Genomic DNA, 22,034 nt, shown 5'->3' on the forward strand with positions numbered 1-22,034 from the left:
TAAAAAAAAGTGCTTTTACTAATTTGCTTGGTATTGATTTTCCTGAGTGATTGTGCTGCCTCTTCCTCCACCTCCTCCCGATAAAGAGATCTTTATGTCCCTTCCACAGTGCACCACAGACGCTTCCTGTTCCCTCAGCAGAGCCTTCGTCATCACCTCTTTATCCTGTTCAGCCAATGGGCCGGCCCATTCAGCATTATGTTCACCCCTTTGGACCGCTACAGTGATAGAAATCACCAGATCACTAGATATCAATATTGGGCCCTCAAGGTACAGTAAGCATAGTTCTCAAGTTCACGTTCAATTTACGTTAGTGTAAATTAAAAACACATACAACAGCATAGTTCAACTGCTGTATCCAAAAAAAATGTATGACAGTTATGAATGTTATGTAAGGTTTTTCTTCCATGACCCTCTAAATTGTGTTTTTCATAAGTTGGGGTAAATGCGTTGAGTTAATTTTTTTATTCCAAATAGATGGACACACAAATGTTCAAAAGGGGAAATCTTGAATTAAAAGTGAAAATGTAAATAATCGTAATGCATTCATCATAATGCATGGTTTGTGATACCAAAATCACTGACTCAGTCAGCAACATCAAACATGGCCCCAACAACTCCATGTCCATGATGGAAATCATGTCTGAATCACTTAAACCTTATTTCAAAAACAGCAAAAATAGCACATCTACACATCTACAAGCTGGTTAAAATTTAAAGTGGTTAAATGAGTGTGTGTGTGTGTGTGTGTGTGTGTGTGTGTGTGTGTGTGTGTGTGCGTGTGTGTGTGTGTGTGTGTGTGTGTGCGTGTGCGTGTGCGTGTGCGCGTGCGTGCGTGCGTGCGTGCGTGCGTGCGTGCGCGTGCGTGTGTGTGTCTGTCATGTTGTTTGTTCTTCCAGGCTATGTCTGCGGTGCTGTGCTGTGGGCCTGTGTTTGATAATGTTGGCCTCTCTCCGGATGGATACCTCTATAAGTGGCTGGATAATATACTAGCTTGCCAGGATCAGCGGGTATGTGGATAACAGTTTATTACAGTAGTATATTTAAACAAAGACCTGACCTCAAAAGCCTGTCTGATACTTTGCTTTGACTTCCTTTATTAAAACAAAAAATAATAAAATAAAAACATAAATGATGTTCCTGCCAAATGCCTGCTTTTGTCTTTCTGGGGTGTTGGCAAACAGAGAAGCGTGGAATTAGTTTCAGAATAAATTAGCTGAATATTATTTTCAAATTACTGCTATAATACAATGTCAAGATGAATCACCTTGTCTTTGCACATGCATGTTTATTTTACTTATTCTTTACCCAGTTGCCAAGTTGACTTTGCACTTGCACTCATTCGTTTACATTTTAATAGCCACAGAATGAGTAATATTGACTGGGAAGGCTGCCCATAAAATGTAATTTATCATCTTCTTGCTATGTCAAGGCTAAAATCTCTGCAATCCATCCAAGCTATCCTTCCTCAAGCCTTTTAGAAAGCAGGACACAATTAAGTCTCAGAGACATTTATCTTTCTAAATGGATATAGCCTCAGAAAATCTTTAGCTTGAATTACTGGGTAATGGGGACCGTTCTATCTGAGGCAGCCCCAGGAGAGACTTGTTTAGTCTGTGTGTTTTCTCTTCCTGTGGCTCAGGTCCACCAGCTTGGCTGTGAAGTTGTCATCCTCCTCCTTGAACTCAATGCTGACCAGGTCAACCTATTCAACTGGGCTGTAGACCGCTGCTACACAGGCTCCTACCAGCTCGCCTCTGGCTGCTTCAAAGCTATTGCTACTGTCTGTGGCAGCAGGTAGGCCCAGAAATCTCATTTCATCATCTGCCTTTGTAATATATTTGGCATTATGTCGAATTACATTCACGTGCTTCACAGTGAAATAATTATTTTCTTTGTCACACTGGTTTTGTTTGTGGGTCACCATGTGTGAGATGCAGCAAAATAATGTTGTGGCTAATTAAATTAGGAAATTCTCCAGATCTTCATAGATCTCTCCTCCAAGCAAATTAACTTAGACTTCAAAGCATCACAACAGCCAATCCTATTAAAGAGCTCACTACTCATCTGAGATTGTGCTTTGTTTCTTGTTTTTACAATTAGTGTCCCCTAGAGCACATACTGTATAATATGCCGCCTTTACAAGGATTTTAATTCTGAATCATTACGTCATGCTAATTTCTTATTTTTTTGCAGAAACTACCCATGTGACATTGTAACACTCCTCAATCTGGTGCTCTTCAAGGCATCAGACACCAACAGAGAAATCTATGAGATTTCTATGCAGCTGATGCAGGTGAGAAACAGCTATATCTTTCTTCTTCTTAATTGAAAATGCAAAAGATAATGAAATACGCACATCACTTTTTTGTGTGCTGGTGGATTAGAAATGATCATAGAGAACAATACTAGAACCTGGGCTCGAAACGCAATTGAATAAATTGTATTGGAGTATATGAATGTGCAGGTTCTATTCTTTTTCTCTTAATTGACAATGCAAATGACATGTCTTTTCTCTGGTTTGAACAGATTCTTGAAGCTAAGCTCTTTGTGTACTCTAAGAGGATTGCGGAACAGAAGCCAGGCAATATCCTCTATGGCACCCATGGTCCACTGCCACCACTTTATAGTAGCTCTCTGCCCCAGCTCTCCAGCCAGCTGGCTAGGATGTACCCTGAGCTCACTCTGCCTCTGTTCTCAGGTTCGTGTGTGTGTGTGTGTGTGTGTGTGTGTGTGTGTGTGTGTGTGTGTGTGTGTGTGTGTGTGTGTGTGTGTGTGTGTGTGTGTGTGTGTGTGTGTGTGCGTGTGCGTGCGTGCGTGCGTGCGTGCGTGCGTGCGTGCCTGCGTGCCTGCGTGTGTGTGCGTGCGTGTGCGTGCGTGCGTGTGCGTGCGTGTGCATACATATTTATTTGTGTTTATGTGTTTGTAAGCATTGGTGCATGTATTTGTATGTGGGTGTGTATAAGACTGTGTTTACAAGTCATGAGTAGAGTTATTTTCATCCCATCCCACTAGATCTTGTTCCACTCTGAAATTAATCACTAACTGTGTCTCTCGCTAACCACAGCAGTAGTGAAATATGAGCTGTCCAAAGCACTCCCCCCCATTTTCAGTTGAACTCGTACAAAAGGACAGGATTGAGTCGGAAACACCGTCAGTGTGAAACAGATTTTCATGTGGCGTAAACAGACTGCCGTGCCCACTGATGAGTCATGACGCTCTAATCTCTTGTCTCTCTCAGAGGTTAGCCAGAGATTCCCCACCAGCCATCCCAATGGGAGGCAGGTCATGCTCACCTACCTCCTCCCCTGGCTCAGTAACATGGAACTGGTGGATGTCAGCCTCCCGCCCCCGATCTCCGGTCTTAGCACCCCAGAATGTGAGGCGGCTGGTCAGACTGACAGCATGGGACAGTCCCACCCACTCAAGGGCACTGGCTGGGGCTCCCTGCAAGCCACGTCTATGGTGCTCAACAACCTGATGTTCATGACCGCCAAGGTACGTCGTGTTGAGAGGACACTAAATCAGCCAATTGCAGAATCTGGTCTGGTACCTTTGTCTTACAGATAATGTAATGATATCTGCTTTTGCTATGCTCTTTGCCCCCCCCCCAACACCACTACCACCATGTCAGTATGGGGATGATGTACCTGGACCAGAGATGGAAAATGCCTGGAATGCATTGGTCAGCAATGAAAAGTGGATCAACAACCTGAGAATCACCCTTCAGTTTCTCATGAGCTTGTGTGGTGTCAGCAGCGACACAACACTGTTGCCCTACGTAAGTTGAAATGCCCTAAGGGAGGAGGAGGAGGATTTGTTTTGTCAGGGAGGGCTGCTTTCAGCTAATTATCTTGACAATGTTTCCCCTCTGGTGTTCCACCGATATTATTTTTTACTAGATCAAGAGGGTGGTGATATACCTGTGTCGGAACAACACCACCCAAACCATGGAGGAGCTGATATTTGAGCTGCAGCAGACTGACCCAGTCAATCCCGTGGTGCAGCACTGTGACAGCCCCCCATTCTATCGCTTGACTGCCACCAGCTTCAAGGCCTCTACAGCAGCTTCCGGTACAGCTCTCTCTACATACTACATGGTTTACTTAAGGACCATCCACACCAAGGACTAACTATATGGCTCACCACTGTCATCTTTATAGTTGTAGTGTGATCTTTGCCATTCACTTGAGTTAAAATGATTTTTTAAACAATATCTTTATGTAGTTAGGGTTCGATTTCCTGGGGGGGGGGTTGCTTTTGATATGTTATGATTTTATGATATACATTTTTAAACGCCGTTGGAGCACTTGGGCAGGAAGCCGGGTTCAAATCCAAGGTAGAAGAGAAAAATTACATAGTGAAGCTTTAAGTTGTGAGTGATAAAGTGCAAATGAGTGCGCAGGGGTGCGTATTGTAAGTAATGAACACTCTGAATTTTATTATTATATATATTATACAGTATCTCCTTCGGCCAAGTGGGGGGTTCCCCTTTGGCTGAGCAGTCAATGTTTGGTTTCCCATTCGGGAGACCCTGGTTAAAAATCAGTACTTAATTTTTCCTTGCTTTTTGCAGGTACCACATCCAGCAGCAATACTGTTGTCGCTGGGCAGGAGAGTTTTCCTGATACGGATGACAGCAAAGCTATGAAGGACAATGAGGAGAGGTAGGCTATGAGGCCTCCACATTGACAAATCTCATTCCATTTCCTATGAGGCAGCATTATGATGGTCTCTTGTCATTTTGACCTCAGGCTCAGCCACATAATGCGAGCCCACAACCGCCTGGAGTCTCGCTACAGCAACAGCTCAGGAGGATCCTTTGACGAGGAGAAGAGTGAGTATCTCTTAAAGTCAAACTGTGTAACCTTTTCAATTAAAGTTATTTTTGATATAATCTTTCACTTGTATATTCTTCAAAAACCTTGCTGAAGACTACACATCGAAATATTGTGTGTGTATCTTGTAATCTTGGCGATAGGACGCTGCAGCATTCTTTTTGGAAAGGTACTAAGATGGTTTTGTTTCGAACTGAATTCTGGGAATCGCAGTTTTAACAGACAAAGGAGCTACCAGAGGTGTTGCCAAAAAGACTACTAACATGGATGTTACACAGTATGAATTGAAACCACAGGTTTTCAAAGTGGGGGCCGCCAGTGGGCCAAATAAGAAAGGAGAAGAAAATGAAAAGAACTAAATAAATATACAGTATATAATAATTAACATACAAAATAATATATATTGCCATTTTAATTTCAAATTCAGTTCATAAGATTATTTTGCCACTTTAAACATGGTGTGCTTAATTTAGGCATGTCAGCATTTTCAAAAATGTTCAATAATTGCATAAATAAATACATTTCTACAAGCTATAAGGCTATGGCTATTTCGGGGTCCTTGGCGTGAAAAAGTTTGAGAACCTCTGTCTCAATCCAAAAAATCACCCTAAATGTGACTGTTATGGCCTCATTAATGTGGGACACTTAAAATGAGGGTAAGGGTGGTGCCATTTATAATGCATGAGCAGCACAGAGGGGCCCCCGGAGCTCTCTGAGCATTCTGTGAGAACTGGCACTGAAACAGTGCCACTCTGAAAACTGAAGCAGGCAAATAGGCGAAGGCTCTCAGCTGCTGCCAGTGACCTGAAAGCAGGCCTGTTTCACTCTATTGGGTTTGAATCAGTACAGCAGTCCAAGGTGAGTGACAAACTGAAACATGCTCTTAAGGAGTCTCAATTTGTAATAGGTCAAAGTCCAATTGTGCTTTGGTATTTTGTGACAATCACACATTATGATTGCAATATATACTGTACAGAATGCAACCGCAGTATACATTTATTTATTATACCAGTACTTTTCCCCCCAATGCAGAGGTGTGTTCTACCACTTTCTACCTGGTGTCTTTATTTTGAGCATGTCTTTATTGGCAACATTTAAAATGTTCAATTTCAGTTTCAGTTTCAGTTTTTCAAAAATATTTTAGTTTTTTACAAAAATAGCGAAAAAGGCCAATCTACAACCTCAAAGCGTCGCATTGCAACGCATTGTGAGCTTGTAGATCACCTATTTTTGCTATGAATACCGGCGCGCCTTGAGATTGTGACTTTGTTTTTCTTTCTTTGTGCATTGGCCACAAAACGTTTTAAAACCACTGCTTTACGTTATTGTCTCCGCCAGGCCGAAAGGCATGGCGAGAGAGTATGTTTTGCCCCCTGTCCGTCCGTCCGTCCGTCCGTCCGTGTGTGTGTGTGTGTGTCCGTCCTTCTGTCTGTGACCAGCTAATCTCCGCCACCGTTGGTCCGGTCGCTGTGAAACTGCGCACACACACTCCCTGGATGCCACAGCAGAACCTCTGCCCCACATTTTTCAGATCAGCCTGTCATAGCGCCACCATGAGGCCGACTTTTGCAAAACACATTTTTTGCTATTACTCCTACAGATTTTGTCCAAAAAACACACAAATCTGTACACAGTATCTCTATAGCCATGTGATCAACGCGGATCTGTCTGATTTTCCATATTGCATCATGATTGGCTAAAATTGGCTTCCAAAGTTTGCAGGATTGGTTCATTTTGAACAAAATGCCTCAAATCATGAACGCAGCATGCGATTTCCGTGAAATTTTCCACAGAGATTCCCACTTGGCCCAGGAAGAAATGCCACCCTTTTCACATTGGCCTGTTATAGCGCCACCAGCAGGTCTAATTTAGCATAACCACATTTTTGGAACAAAATGCCTCAAATCATGAATGCAGTGTCCTATTGTCGTGCAAGGCACGAAATGGCACCCTTTTCACATTGGCCTATTATAGCGCCACCAGGAGGCCACAATAACCTACCTGACCTGGCGGAGACTTGTGCTCAGAGGAGCACTTTTTCTAGTTCCTTTATATTATTGTGTGACACGACTTAAAAGCGAAAATGAGGTGTTTGAATTGTATACTGTGCATGGACATGGGATGGTTCCTAAGCTATGTCACTGAAATGTATGTACCAGAAAGTCTTTCCGGAACACGTTGGTTTTTGTATTGATGTGAAAGTTATCAACAGTATAATGTCTCTGGGCTTTAGGTGAACCTCTGCCACCGTATGCTGGCTGGCTGATCACTGTTGTGGAGACCAACCAGCCTCATCCTCTGCCCATGCCCTTGAATGGAGGATGTTGGGCTCCACTGGTAGACTTCTTGCCAGAGACCATCACCCCAAGAGGGCCACTTCATAGGTTAGCCTGTTGAACATGTATTCAATACTGATAGATGGAAACATCTGGATGTATTCTATTCTTCTAATTCAGGGGTGGGCAACCACCTCTTTTTGATCTACCAGGTGATCAGATTGGGCTATTGAGGTGATCAATAGAGCTGATCAAAAACAACTGTTATTAACCATTACAGAATTACCTTTATTATTCATGTCCAATCATTGGATATTTTGAAATTATTGACTTATTCGATGCTTGTATTATTCTAATTAACTGCCTATAATAAGACGTAAAGTAAATGGTGGCTTTCACAGTCAGGCACTGGGTGATCACGTCAGCCTGGGATCAGCTAAGTGATCTTGTGCCAGAAACGGTCGCCCGTCGGCATCGCGGGGCCGAGACGTTTGTCTGTGTGTGTGTATGCGTGTGTTCGCTATTACTCCTACAAATTTTGTCCAAACATCACGCAAATCGGTACACATTATCTCTATAATCATGTGATCAAGACGGATCTGTCCGATTTTTCATATTCCATCCTGTTTGGCTAAGATTAGCTTCCAAAGGCGCCCGTTTTGAACAAAATGCCTCAAATCATGAACGCAACGTTTGATTTACGTGACACTTTGCATGCACATTCCCACTAGGCCAAGGAAGTAATAATAAAATAATAGTAAACAATAAATCTATAATACTATGTATAAAATATATACTGTATAGCAACAACTCAGGCCAGCTGTCAGATCTATACCTGTGTTAGCCTGTTGCACATTCTTTCATAACCGTTTATAAATCATCATTAATTACCACTTATATATTGCAGATTGATAGAGCAGCAAGTAAGATTTTAGAAAATTGACCAAGCAGCGAGTTATAATCGTGAAAATCCAATAAGCTTTTCAACTACTTTCGTTCCAACACATTACCTTTAAGCTAAGATGCTTTCCATGCAATAAGTAATTGGTTCTGTTTTTGTCAGATGCAACGTTGCAGTCATCTTCATGACAGAGATGGTTGTGGACCACAGTGTAAGGGAGGACTGGGCTCTACATCTGCCTTTACTGCTACATGCCATGTTTTTGGGTGAGTCCAGATCACTATCAGTCATTCCCTATAGTAAATCCTATATTTATGAAGCACCCATCTCACATTGCACGTCAAATCTCTTGACCTTCTGACTGGCCGTAATGCGATATAGCACTTTGTTAAAATATGTTTCCATAACAACATAGCTGGCAGAATGTGCCAAATTGAATAACAAAACCTATGTTTATATATGTCTTTACCTGTATGTGTGACTGACAAACAAACACTCTTGAATCTCTCTTCCAAACTGATATAAATATAAATGTGCTTTACAAACAATAATACAGGATTTTTTTTTAAATGCAGTTAAAGTTTGTGTTTCTCTTCTGTAGGCATGGATCACTACCGCCCAGAGGTGTTTGAGCACAGTAAACGTCTTCTTCTCCATCTACTCATCACGTTATCGTGTAACAACAACTTCCAGGTCATCGCCTCTGTTCTGCTGCAGACGCGCGACATCAACTGCAGCAAAACACAGACCATCAAGCCAAGCTTTCAACCAGATTCTTTTACTGCAGGTACAAAAAATCCTGAAACAGTGTTTTATTGTTGCCTTTGGGCAAGTTTATTTCTCACCTAAAAGCTTGTTTATAGTAATTCGTCCACCTCTCATGTGGAGCAGTATAGTACATTGTACTGTATGAAAATTATTTTGTGCCTGAAATGTTGAAGTAGATACTGCAGCCAGGGTTGGGTTCACATGGCAGCTTGACATTCAGCACATTGCTCCTCTCTGTTGCTAATCTAAACTGGAGTAGCAGGAGGGAATGACTTGCATTCCTTTTACAGAAGAGGTAAGTCTCTTATCTGTGGAGAAAATATTTGGACGTCATGCCAAAAACAATATTATGTATGTACGGGGGACATCAAAGGTCTTGATTAAAGCATTCCACTGCACTCATTTCAGGCTATTTATATTCCGCTGTCTTAAATGGGACGGACCATATACAAGTACTGGGATAGACTGGGTTTGTTGTTGTCCTCTCTTTGGCTTGTTTTTGCAACTGTCTAGCCATATGAAATGTATTTGAATGTAATATGTGTGCCAGTAATAGTAACTTTAATTATATTACTACAGTGATAACATTGTCATTTCTTCACATATTTCCTCACATTAGTTGTTGCACAAACAAATCATCCTTCTTATCTTATTCAGATGAGCTGGAGGTAGGCAAGTTGGTAAGGCAGGTCGCTTAGTTATTGAAAGTACCAACCTAGAAAGAGAACACTTAAAATATATTTCAATATTGTATTGACGTGAAATGTTCTTGCTGTCCCTGCAAGAATAATGGGAATAAACAGTGGGAATATTATGTGTCCCAGCAGGGCTAGACACAATTAAATCTGTCGTACATCACAGTCTTATCTTAAACATGTAGTGCCATGGGTAGACGAGACTAATTGCATTCAAATTCCAGAGATGCCAAAACACAGCTCATGCCGCTCATTATGTTCTCTCTGTATAACGTCTGCCATTGCTGCTGTGGATAATTCACAACATGGTAGCGAGGATGGTGGAATCCAAATGAAACCCCTGTAATCTTTGAGGACACTCCCTTGTCCCCCCTGTTGTGTCTAGGAGGAGGATTTGACTTCCTGCGGGAGTACCAGGCGTCTCCTGTGCCAGATTCAGGTCTGAGTTCATCCTCCACGTCATCCAGCCTAAGCCTAGGAGGCAGCAGCAACAACCTGCCGGAGATCTCCCAGGAAGTGGAAGAGCAGCTGGTCACCTCCAATGAATTGGATGAAAAGACACACAAACTGATCGAATTCTTGACCACCAGGTACTGTAGCTCAGTGGTTCTCAAACTTTTTCATGTCAAGGATGCCAAGATTAATTAGCATTTGGCCTCGGACCCCATCTGAAAATATTCTGTGCCACGGACCCCATACAAGATTTGAGTTGTTAAAATGTTATGTTATTCCAAATTTGTCAAATATTTTCAAGATTTTTTTTTTTTTTAAATAGCACATACAAGCTGTGAGCTCTACTATTTGAAAATATCTGATGTGGGGTTAAAATGGTGAAATTGAGTTAGATTTGATGCTTTATTAACTAATTCTGTTGGTGACCCCCTGGAACCCCCTCAAGGACCACCTTGAGAACAACTGCTGTTGCTAACAGCACTGCTCTAATATCACTCAAACTGCTCATCTACTGGTGTCTCAGCACATAGTAGTTTTACCTAGTATGCACATTATAATGATGCAGGTATTTGGGAATGGGATGATTTTACAGAACTCCATTACATGGTAAATGTACTGCTAAAACACTTTTTACCACATGGTCCCACCCTCATATTGCTTGATTTGAAGTGCCACCTAGTGGTTTGGAATGGTCAATGAATCAAAGGCTAGGCAGGTTTTGATTGTGATAGATTAAATTCTTCATGTCAGTTGATAGTGGGTGGTGTGCGGTTGTTTTTCAGAGCCTATGGACCCCTGTGGTGCCATGAAGACATCTCTCCAAAGAACCAGTATTCAAAAAGCACTGAGCAGTTAACCAACTTTCTGCGACATGTGGTTTCTGTGTTCAAAGAGTCTAAGTCAGGTATTATTAACACTGCACAATACCATGATAATCACTCAATTATTATTTTGCTTGCCCCTTCCCCCCATCACCAGTGGGGATGTTTTATCCCTGCTTCTGGTCTGATATGTTTGATATGTAGGCTACTGTACAGTATGTTAGATAATATCACAGTTAAAGAATTGTATTAAAAACGTATAAACCACATTAAAGTGTGGTTTACATTTGTCCCTATTTTTGAGATATTTGTGAAAATTAGCAAAAGTTTGTGCACCAAAACATTTTATTCCAAAATAGCAAATCCACAGATCTATAATCTCACAATGCATTGCGATGTGACACGTTGTGAGCTTGTGGATTGGCTATTTTTTGCTATTTGTCGTACAAAGAAGTATATAAGGCTGGTTATAAAGTGGTTAAGAAAATGTACCCCCTTTGTTTTGTTTTTTGTTTTTTTTCCTCACAAATCAATCCCTATACTGGCAGGCCATTAAAACATGTCTATCCATCACCAGACTTCCACCTGGAGCAGCAGCTTAGTGACGTGGCCCTACAGACAGCCTTGTGTAGTTCCTCGCGGCATTACGCTGGCCGTTCCTTCCAGGTGTTCCGAGCCTTGCGGCAGCCCCTCTCTGCCCACGCTGTGTCTGACCTGCTCTCTAGGCTGGTGGAAGTAGTGGGAGAACATGGAGAAGAAGTGCAGGTTAGTATTCTGTGTCTGTAACACAGGCACAGAACTCTGTGTACGATGCAGCATTATTATTCTGCATTCCTGTGCATTCAACCAACATGAGATTTCTACTGTTCCTGTGCAGTGTGTTATTTCTAACAAACTGTGATGCTGATCTTTGGCACTGAAATCACTATAATTGCTACGACCATCTACTGTAGCAACAGATTACATTAGGCTTTGTAAACAAATGGAGCTTGAGAACTCCTGAATTTGAACAAATGAATATACCGTAAGCAGTTTGCTGGGGCTATAGCTTGTAATGGCAACATTTATTTTTGCTAGCATTTACTAACATTGCCAATTAACTATCTAATTTCACAGAAATAATGAGAACACCATGCAGATGGCATCATTAATGGCAATTGCTTTACTCTCTTTCTCAGGGCTATGTAATGGAGGTGTTGCTTACGCTAGAATCTGTGGCGGATAACTTGGCTGAATGTCTAAAGAACAATGATCTGATGGCTATCTTGACAAGGTCTGTACCTCTTCCATACTGTATCTCCTTCATGAAAGCATGGGTGGCCATGTCACTGAGAGAGGCAGTGTGCCTCATGTGTTGTTTGTGTGCATTCCAGGGCATCGTCGCCAGATTTCCTCACCAATGGGAAGTTGATGACTAACAGGAAGAGCACAGGGCAGCTCAACCTTACCCACGGTATGAGAAGAGCCGACCGGAGCCGACATCAGCGGAGCTCCTCTGTACCAAAGAAATTTGACCAGACCGACAGGTGCTCTGACCCCCCTCGCAGCGCAACAATGGACCGTATCCAAGCCTGCGTTCAGCAGGGTGTTTTGGCAAGAGCCCACAGCCAATCATCTTCAAAAGACAACGTCACGGACCCAAATAATGTCAACCACCCTAGTAACCTGCTGGCCACCATCTTCTGGGTGGCCGTGTCTTTGATGGAGTCAGACTTTGAGTTTGAGTATCAGATGTCTCTGAAGCTGTTGAATAAGCTGCTGGGCCATGTGTCATTAGACAAGCAGGAGAACAGGGAGAAGCTGGAGAAGCTGCAGAGCCAGCTCAAATGGAGCAGCTTCTCTGGGCTCCAACAGCTGCTGCTAAAGGGCTTCACCTCTGTGTCCACCACTGACCTCACCCTGCAGCTCTTCAGTCAGCTCACACCTGTCTCACGAGTGCCTGTGGTAGACACTTCACAAGCCATAGGTACACCATGTTCAAAATAACTGCAGTTTTCAATCAATAAATAAATTGCCCACTGGTGGATTTGAACGTCAATATTTTCAATGTGAATGTGAAGGAAATGAGTCTATGTTCCCCCCTCACAGGTTTCCCCTTGAATGTTCTCTGCCTGCTCCCTCATCTTGTGCAGAACTTCGATTGCCCCACGCAGTTCTGTAAAGATGTTGCAGAGAGGATAGCTCAGGTTAGTCTCCGTCCCACGCAATATTCAATATTACAACCAAGTTCTCCGAATTTATTTTTATTTTTACAATGTTATTTCCTCCATAGGTATGCCTTGAGGAGAAGAATGCCAAACTCTCCAACCTAGCTCATGTCATGACCCTGTATAAAACACACTCCTACACACGAGGCTGCTTCTCCTGGGTCAACGTTGTGTGTCGATATCTTCACGAAGCCTTCTCTGATATCACCCTCAGCATGGTTACATACATGGCAGAGGTTGGCACAGCCGTTGTAACTCTTATAGAATTTATTCTGAAATTCTGAAGTGTTGGCAATGATTAACACAGATATTGTGACTGTAGTTAGTTTGAACGTATCAAATGAGCTGCTATTTCCTTCTGTCTCAACAGCTGCTAGAGAAAGGTCTCCCCAGCATGCAGCAGACCTTGTTACAGATCATCTATAGCCTCCTGAGTCACATGGAACTCAGTGGAATTCAGGCCAAACCCTTCAATGTGGAGGTACTCCAGACCATTGAGAAATTTGTTCAGGTGAGTTTGATTAAAGCATTTGAGATGTAAATGGGGATTATTCCATAATCACACATACTATATTTGAACCTGTATTGACTGTAAACATCTCACATTATTGGCTCATTGATAAGAAATAAACACTTTTATTTGATTTGATGTATAATGTCCTTAAGAAATACATGCATTGCATAAACTTTGTATAACTGCACCATGTAACGGAATAATTGTGCCAACACTTAGACATGTGATGTCATTAGTGTAACTAGGGTCTGTTGTATTTCCTGTTAGGTCTGTAGCTATTGGGTGGGGGGCATGTGTGTGTGTGTGTGTGTGTGTGTGTGTGTGTGTGTGTGTGTGTGTGTGTGTGTGTGTGTGTGTGTGTGTGTGTGTGTGCGTGTGCGTGTCTGTTGCGGTGCAAGGGGCTTACGTCTGAGTTCATTTGAAGGCACACCCTCTAAACAAACAGTTTCTTTCTATAAACATTCTACCCAGCTGCTAATTAAGTCTACTTATCATGCAGCCATTTGTGTCCTTGATAGCAGGTTATTTTGCTTTGAGACATATTGTATACACTACAGTATACTCTATATCTATACAGATATTTGTGGTGCTTGTGTTAATTGTTGGTGTGCCTATACTGATAATAATAATAATGATTTAATATTTTGTTGGTATTTATAAATTGACCATAGACTGTCCATTGGAGGGAAGCCCTTAATATTCTGAAGCTGGTGGTCTCTCGCTCTGCAAGTCTGGTCCAGCCGTCATCGCCACAAAGTGACGTCTCCTACGAGGACGTCAGTCGGGTCTGGGATAGGTCGTCCAAGGCCTTGCCTGGGAAAACACTGGACTTCCACTTTGACATATCTGAGGTTAGAGACACCAGATGAGTCCTTTGTATGACACAATTAACTTGTACTGTACTGTAGCAGGAGCTGAGGTGATTTCTCTCTCAGAAACAATGACATAGCAACCTTCTTCTTACACTTCTTTCTATAATAGTTTTTGGGCTCCTGTTTAGTTTTCCCCCCTGTAGTTTCCAGGGTGTGGTGCACGATGAGATAAGGTGGTCATTGGTCAATGAATCCTTTTTCAGTGTTTTAGGCAAGGAAGCAATTCTTCCCCTTCTGTACAGCTGATATTTCTTTTTTGACCAAACCCCATGAGATTAGCTTGAAAGCTTGAAAGGTAAACACAATTAACCAAGTTGTGCAGAGCTGGAAAGTGATGGCAAAGATATGGGGTGGTGTAGTGTATGTGTGGGAACTGAACAGGGAGCTATTTGTGTGGCGTATGAATGGCAGGAAATGATGTCAGTTCTCGCTGCCGTCCTTTGTATGTGAACCAGTAAGAGTCAAAACTGCTGGAGAGCTAACAAGAAGTGCATTGAAGCTTGAGATGCATCCACCAATGTTTGTTTTGGGTATTTTTAGAGTTAACTACAAACAGCTTGCTTCTGAAAGTAAAGCATATTTTTATTATTCATCCTTCACTTTATTGTTTTTGAAAGAAAGAAAAAGAAAAGGATTACGAACTGTGCCCACAGAGATACTTTGAACCAATTCTGGCTGTTGTTTATAAATTGATAAGCTACTTACCAATCGTACTGGAGCTATACTGTATATATGATCTGACCTCGCAGAAGAGGCAGGCGCCACAGTGCCATGGAGCCTGAGCCACAGAGATGACTTTACGCTTCTTCAAACTTCCACTTCTCGTCTGACTTACTGTGGCTCCCCTTCTCCACCTGTCTGTCTGTGTCTGTGCTCTATAGACACCTGTGATTGGCCGGCGGTGTGATGAGCTGCAGGGCTCTCCGGGGACGGATGGGAAGAACGGAGCCATAGCGGTGACCCGCAGCACCTCCTCTACCTCCTCTGGATCCACCACCAACAACGTGCTGGTTCCGGTCAGCTGGAAGAGGCCCCAGTCGTCACAGGTGAGCAACCATTTACTCCAGTAGAATGGCGCTCATATTGGGTGAAGGACAAATGGCAGTCACTGGTACACTGGTTTGAAAAGCAAAATCTCAGTTTACTGTAACATTTATAGGGAGTTATAATGGAGCCGTCATGTTTCAGATAAGTAATACAGTAGATATTTCCCATAGTGAACTGTAGAATGTTAAAGTTTAACTGTTAAACGTTTAACTGCGACATGGTTCATGTAAGAGCACATTCTTCACATTTGGCTATGATCTCATTTTGGCCCATAGTGACATTTCCTCCAAATGAGTCTAATTTCCTCTTCACTTCTACAGAAAAGAACCAGGGAGAAGTTGGTGAACGTATTATCTTTGTGTGGACAAGAAGTTGGGCTGACGAAGAATCCCTCCGTAAGATGCATGCATGATGTACTTAGTACTAAACATTAAAGAATAAGAGGTTCTGTGTTTTTGGTATTCTGTTATTGAAGTCTGAAAATGTACTTTCTCTCCTCGTAGGTGATCTTCTCCAGTTGTGGGGAGCTGGATCTAATGGAGCACCAGCCTAGCCTGGTGTCCTCTGATGAGGGCACCCGTGACCTGGACAACATGGATGACACGACCTCGGAGCAGCAATTCAGAGTCTTCAGGGACTTTGACTTCCTTGATGTGGAGCTGGAAGATGGAGAGGTGAGATCCAGTGCACAAACCTTTGGGGTTTCAAAGGCATTGAAAATGCATACCATTAATCCTCCTCATTGTTTCTTATCTCACATTGAACAGAGATGTATTTTGGAGAATGAAATGGTCAGAATTCTAACACAAAAAGGGACAACAAGGATACAGGATAATAAATATCTAAGAGTCATATTGATATCACAGATTGAGCTTGCCTGTTCAAAAATGCATTCCTCAGCAATTTAATGAAATAATCTCTGCCTTATTTGTGTAATGGGTATTCTTTTTTCTGCTTTTTTTTCTTTGCCACCTAGGAGCTACAGGTAAGTTCAGTCCTGTTGTAGTGTTCTCTTAGATGAATGTGGGGTTACCACGATTACACAGTGGATTGCTGTCCTGAGGACGGAGTATGACACTGTGCATGTCATACGGTATACAGTAATGTGCATGTTTGGATGTGTTTATGAGTGTCATAAGATGGTAGAGATATTCACTTAATGTTATGTCTTAAATATGCTGTATATTCATGGTATTCCAGCCACAGCCAAAAGGTAGCATAGTAACGTATTAACTAAGATTGAGATTCCTTGTCATCTTGTTTAGTTCACTCAGATTTTTTATTTAAGCATCATTTAATGATCTATCTTGATGGATTTTTCCTTGACTGGGGGATGCTTACTTATTGCCTTTAATTGCAATTACAATTTTATATTTCCTAGTTCAAATTGGCTTGATTTTTATCTGCGTAATATATAAAAAAAAGAAACCTATTAAAATATATATTTTGTTCACATCTAGTAAATAAAATAATTACTATTTCACCAATCCAAAGAAAGCAAATTGATCATTTGGAAATAATATAGAGACAACAGAGAACCATACATTTCCGACTGTAGTTGTGGATTAAACATCTCAGATGTGTGATGAGCTCCACCCAGTGGCACAACAGAATAAGTTCTGTTGCAGTTATTACAATGTCCATGACGCAAATCTTTAACATTTAATTGAATGTGTAAATAGCCCATATTGTCATATTGTACTGTATGCACCATTCAACTATCATTCATCATTACTACTCTTAATAAGCTATGAAGTTATAGCAAATATCACAGTGGGTACATGGTAATAACACTTTGTTTTATTTTTTACTCAACATTGACTCACACATGGCCACAGTATAACATTGATTTTATGTATACAGATGTCAAAAGAGAATAATTGCTTACCAAGCTATTTTTTCAATCTCAGTATATTGAAAAATGCTTACAGAGTGTATACTACTACATAAACTGGGACAGGCTGAGTGCTGTTCCCATCTTTCTAACACAAAGACAACCCTTGGATCCTGGAACATGGTGTCAGCTCTTCTCTTTTAGAGCCAGCAAAAAAATGTCAGATTATCTGGAAACTATAAAATTGCTAGAATCAGCAAGAATGCAATACATTCATCTTTAGACTTTAGTCACACCAAGCTTTAACGGTATGATAACCTGTCAGAAAAGAAACTGTTTTCAATTAGGCTACAGAGAAAGTAAACGTTTGGCCTCAAATCTAGTATGCTTTTCCTTAAATTTAGCTTGAAGAAAATAAAGTAGTTAAACCCTTTTTATGCAGTACTTAAACTAAACTGGCCACAAATCTATGTATGTTTTTCCTTAGAGTTTGCTTGAAGAAAGTAATATAGTTATATCCGTCCTTTTTGGGCAGTATTTAAACAAAAAAAATACAATCCTCCTTCACAATTTCACACAGGAAGTAGCTGTTGTTTGATTTGTAGCATTAAAAGCTTTGTGGAATGTGGAACTTAGCTAACATCTACAGAATTGTGTCCTGATGAAAAGTCAAGGTCCACAAAGCCCTCCATGCTTGGTTGGAGAGGGTAATAACTCACCCAAGGATTGTCCCCTCCCTTGACATGTATACAGCATGACTGTGTGTGCAATTGTGTGCGCATGTGTGTTGGAGAATTATTACATGTGGCCTAGCACCTGGTCACTCAAGGCTATATGTTCTGTTTTAGGGAGAGACTATGGACAACTTCAACTGGGGTGTGCGGAGACGCTCCATGGACAGTCTGGACCAGAGTGACCCCCTGCCCCTGGAGGAGAGCCAGCTGTGCATCAGCATGCCCAGCCTCAACAAGATCACCCTCGAAGACTCTGATGAGTCATCTGAGGAGGATTCTCTCACCGCTAGCCAGATCCTCTCACACTCACAGCTCGTAAGTTCACCTTTGGGGAAAATATCATAATGGTATTTAATATACTTCTCAACTTAATATTGATTTAAAAAAACTTGATGAAATTAACTGTTCTTTAGTGAAACTATTATGTTTGATTTAGTCTTTGTATCATTACAGGACCGATGTTCCACATATTAGACCCTCCAGAAAAACGCGGGCAAAAATCCTTGATTAAGCGGGCTAAAACTCTTGATTATGCGATGAAATATGCGATTTTTTTTGTAATTTTATGCGGTGAAATTGCGGGAAGTTATGCGAAATATGCCTAAATATGCGATGCGAAGTGCATGTTATGCGATGCGATGTGCATATTATGCGATGCGATGCGCATATTATGCGATGCGATGCGCATATTATGCGATGCGATGCGGCCTTTTGGAAAAAACGTTACCCCCGCATAATTCTGCGCCATTTTGATGATTATGCGGTAAATTCTGCGATCGCATAATCGCATTTTTCTGGAGGGTGTAACATATATCAGTAAATGTGTGGTGGTGGAAATGTACTAACAGATAGAAATTGCATGTCTGTCATTTCTCACCTTTCTTGTTCGCCCTCTATTGCTTTCTTTTGCTTTCAGTCGATGACAGCGCGTTTGACATTGTGTCTTTTCAGACTATCAGCATTTCTCCAACGGCAGAGATCAATGTCATGGACTCTCTGTCTGCCTCCTTTGATACATCTTCAGCTGACCCACCTGCTCTGAATACCAGAAATCCTAGATTCGAGGTCCAAGTGCCAGAGGACTCGAAGCACCGGGTGAATAAGGGATTCAGAGTGTCTGAGATATTGGGGCCTACTCACTCCTATTCCTATCGCAGTTCTATACTAGAGTTCTTTACTAATGCTGCCAAATAGAACTATTCTGCCGTAACCTTTCTGGAAGTTATTTAGATGTTGTATGTGATACATGTTGTGGTCTCTCTTGGTTATATATCTTATTTTGTAGCTCTATGACTTTTCTCTGTTTCACCTCTTCAGAAAAGCGCATGGCCCAGTGTTTGCTAGATCTTTTACTAGTTGCATGTCATAAGAAAACTGAACTAAAACCTGGAAATGGGCATTGCATAATGCTTAGGGCTCTGGGGTGGTTTCTGCAATACTTTAATGGTGGCACACGTGTTTTCTATTGGCATCTGTAGGGCTCTTTTTGACAGCAATAGTCTCACTCTCTGTCTGTTTAAGGCAATGTGTATACCTATTGCTTATGTGTTGGGGGCTGTAAACAACAACTAAAAGAACTTGGCATGTGGGAGGCTGAGAAAGGTTTACACATTGCCTGTCCCAAAACATGAGTGTGCAGGGACCATGGTACTGGTCCTCTGCAACAAACTCGTACAGCATTCAATTGACACGGTTTCTGCACACTAAATTGACCAAATTAAACGAAGTACCACAAGGAGTGTCCATAGTGTCCCGTGGAAAGGTTAGTGTATACATTTTACCCCAATAATGTACTGTAATACATGAGAAGGTACATATTTGAGTTGCATACTGCCTCTGCATTGTTTTTTTTTCTTTCCTGCACACTGACGAAGCATATCTGTCCTTGTTCCTCCATCTCAGGCTGATGTGTCAACAGAGGATGAGGACACCAATGGCAATGAGGATGACCTCTCCATTAGTGAACTTCCCCCTGAATTTCATTGTCATGACAGTTTCAGTTTCACTCTGGACACGGCTCATGGTGACGACAGAGGAGAACTGGACTTTGATGGCTGTTTACCCAGGTGTGTGCAGTCATAATGTTATTAGTTGAGCTGTGCAAAGCAAGTGTGAAGCTAAAGGTAATGAGGCTGTCTGTTTGTCTGTAATACAAACAGACAGCCTTATTACAATTTGCAGACAGTCACAGTGACATGCTATACTTACTCACATGCTACAGGTATGTAGGTATGTATTCTAATAGATTTTCTATAATCGATTAAATCCATTAGTCTGATTAAACACTGAAGCCTTATTTCATACATTGTTGTACTACAGTGTTGCACAAAGAATAGCTGATGTAGTCGAACAACATTGGGTGTGTAACGCTACCAGACACCCAAAACGAAAGGCGACGAGCCACATGGCTCAACTATGCACGCCTCTAGTTACATGAAGTGAATTGGAAAGCACTGTGCCATGTCAATGCATTAGCTGTTTTTCCTAATGTCATGGATCCATGTCTCCATGTTGCTCTCAGCCTGGCCGAGGACGAGAGAGATGATATGATGGAGTGCCGTTCTTCCCCTCCACCGTCACCGTTCTTCTCTGCCATCCTCGCAGCTTTCCAGCCGGCCGTGTGTGACGATGCCGAAGAAGCGTGGCGGAGTCACATCAACCAGCTAGTGTTAGACTCAGATGGATCCTGTGCGGTCTACACATTCCATGTGTTCTCCTCGCTGTTCCAGGTACACAGCATGACTGTTCAGTGCTCATTTAAATCAGAGTGTACAAATGTGTCCATTTAGTTATATTTGTACACTGTTACGCCTGGGATAATCAATGGGGAGCTGGTCATTATTGAGAAATAAAAACAGACAGAGTGATTAGACCCAGACGCGATAGAGGAGGGGTCTAAAATCACCCTGAAGGGGTTTATTTCTCAATAATGGCCCGCTCCCCATTGATTATCTTGCTTATTACACGCTTATTACAGAAATTAATGCATTTACCCAAAAGTAACAAAACGAAGGATGTCATTGCTTACGGTAATGAAAGTATTCCATAAATTTATGCCAGGTGCGTCCAGTGCAACGTAGTCGGCTCTGAAAACAACGGGAAGTGTTGATAAAATAGAATCAATATTCGGTTACTGCATTTCTCACCTCAAATGTTTTCAAAAACATTCTTGAGAGCAATGTTTGTGAGACTTTGTGTGTAGGCAGATTGATTTGAGCAGGTGCTCTGAGGCTTTGATTAGACAGCGCTCATTATTCCAAAATAACACGCACTGAATTCAGGGATTGACCAATCAGAATCAAGCATTCAACCATGCTGTGTAATAAAATGAATAAATTAACACTTGGGATTTTACTGCGTAACCTCATGATCCTTTAATATATTTTGTGTATACAGCACTGGCATTTATTTGACAGTGGGTCTAGTGAAAATAAATGTAATTGTCCATGAAACAGGGTCATATTTTATGGTTAAAACTAAAAGGTTTTGTGAAAAGGTCCAAGCTATATATTCTAATCGTCATCATTGCTATAGAGTGTTTGTTTAGTAACAGGGGTCTCCCTCTCTCTTCAGCTCTTTAATGAATAGAAAATAAGTTTTAGGTGGGTTCAGGTTGCAAATTTCATTCAATCAGGAGAGTACCCATTCATCAGCTTCAATGTGAGAGTGCTCCAGTTAAAGTGTTGTCTGCTCATTTCTTTGTGTCATTACTTTCAATTTCACTTGTTTATCCTGTATCCTGTGTAAGTTCTCTTTCCTGATTGGATATAATTGGTATCCCAACCTGAAAAGGATTTTTCTTCTTACCAAAGAGCTGGAGAGATGGGGATGGGGAGACCCCCTGTTACTGAACACTCTGTAGCCATGACTACCATCAGAATATCAAGCGATTTAACTTATTATTTTAACAACAACATATTACTTACCCTACCTTTAAGAACATTAGTTGTTAGTATTTTTTCTTAGTCTTTAGAAATAAGGGTATTAGCCTTTCAGAAGAGGTCAATTTAAGTAGGTAGATGGTGTTCTCTAGTTAAGTCGTACTTACTCAGACATCCATTAACTACATATTCA

General features: G+C 41.6%; 1 protein-coding gene across 3 annotated transcripts in view; it reads left to right on the forward strand.

The window, feature by feature from the left end:
• Nucleotides 1-22,034, forward strand: part of frya (furry homolog a) — a 70,510-nt gene that overhangs the window by 41,753 nt on the left and 6,723 nt on the right. For all 3 annotated transcript variants that reach the window (XM_080429637.1, XM_080429638.1, XM_080429639.1), the window contains exons 27-55: nt 110-270; nt 900-1,010; nt 1,643-1,797; nt 2,197-2,296; nt 2,530-2,701; nt 3,242-3,498; nt 3,635-3,781; nt 3,903-4,074; nt 4,577-4,667; nt 4,755-4,837; nt 7,072-7,222; nt 8,178-8,281; nt 8,617-8,802; nt 9,864-10,068; nt 10,714-10,835; nt 11,330-11,517; nt 11,931-12,025; nt 12,126-12,718; nt 12,841-12,938; nt 13,025-13,195; nt 13,330-13,470; nt 14,145-14,324; nt 15,227-15,391; nt 15,713-15,787; nt 15,896-16,066; nt 18,075-18,275; nt 18,912-19,055; nt 19,863-20,026; nt 20,482-20,689. In XM_080429637.1, coding sequence (XP_080285763.1) covers nt 110-270; nt 900-1,010; nt 1,643-1,797; nt 2,197-2,296; nt 2,530-2,701; nt 3,242-3,498; nt 3,635-3,781; nt 3,903-4,074; nt 4,577-4,667; nt 4,755-4,837; nt 7,072-7,222; nt 8,178-8,281; nt 8,617-8,802; nt 9,864-10,068; nt 10,714-10,835; nt 11,330-11,517; nt 11,931-12,025; nt 12,126-12,718; nt 12,841-12,938; nt 13,025-13,195; nt 13,330-13,470; nt 14,145-14,324; nt 15,227-15,391; nt 15,713-15,787; nt 15,896-16,066; nt 18,075-18,275; nt 18,912-19,055; nt 19,863-20,026; nt 20,482-20,689 — 4,811 coding nt within the window. The remainder of the gene's footprint in view (nt 1-109; nt 271-899; nt 1,011-1,642; nt 1,798-2,196; nt 2,297-2,529; nt 2,702-3,241; nt 3,499-3,634; nt 3,782-3,902; nt 4,075-4,576; nt 4,668-4,754; nt 4,838-7,071; nt 7,223-8,177; nt 8,282-8,616; nt 8,803-9,863; nt 10,069-10,713; nt 10,836-11,329; nt 11,518-11,930; nt 12,026-12,125; nt 12,719-12,840; nt 12,939-13,024; nt 13,196-13,329; nt 13,471-14,144; nt 14,325-15,226; nt 15,392-15,712; nt 15,788-15,895; nt 16,067-18,074; nt 18,276-18,911; nt 19,056-19,862; nt 20,027-20,481; nt 20,690-22,034) is intronic.

This window comes from Gymnoscopelus braueri (assembly GCF_963280865.1).
Source record: "Gymnoscopelus braueri genome assembly, chromosome: 5".
NCBI classification, from domain to species: domain Eukaryota; kingdom Metazoa; phylum Chordata; class Actinopteri; order Myctophiformes; family Myctophidae; genus Gymnoscopelus; species Gymnoscopelus braueri.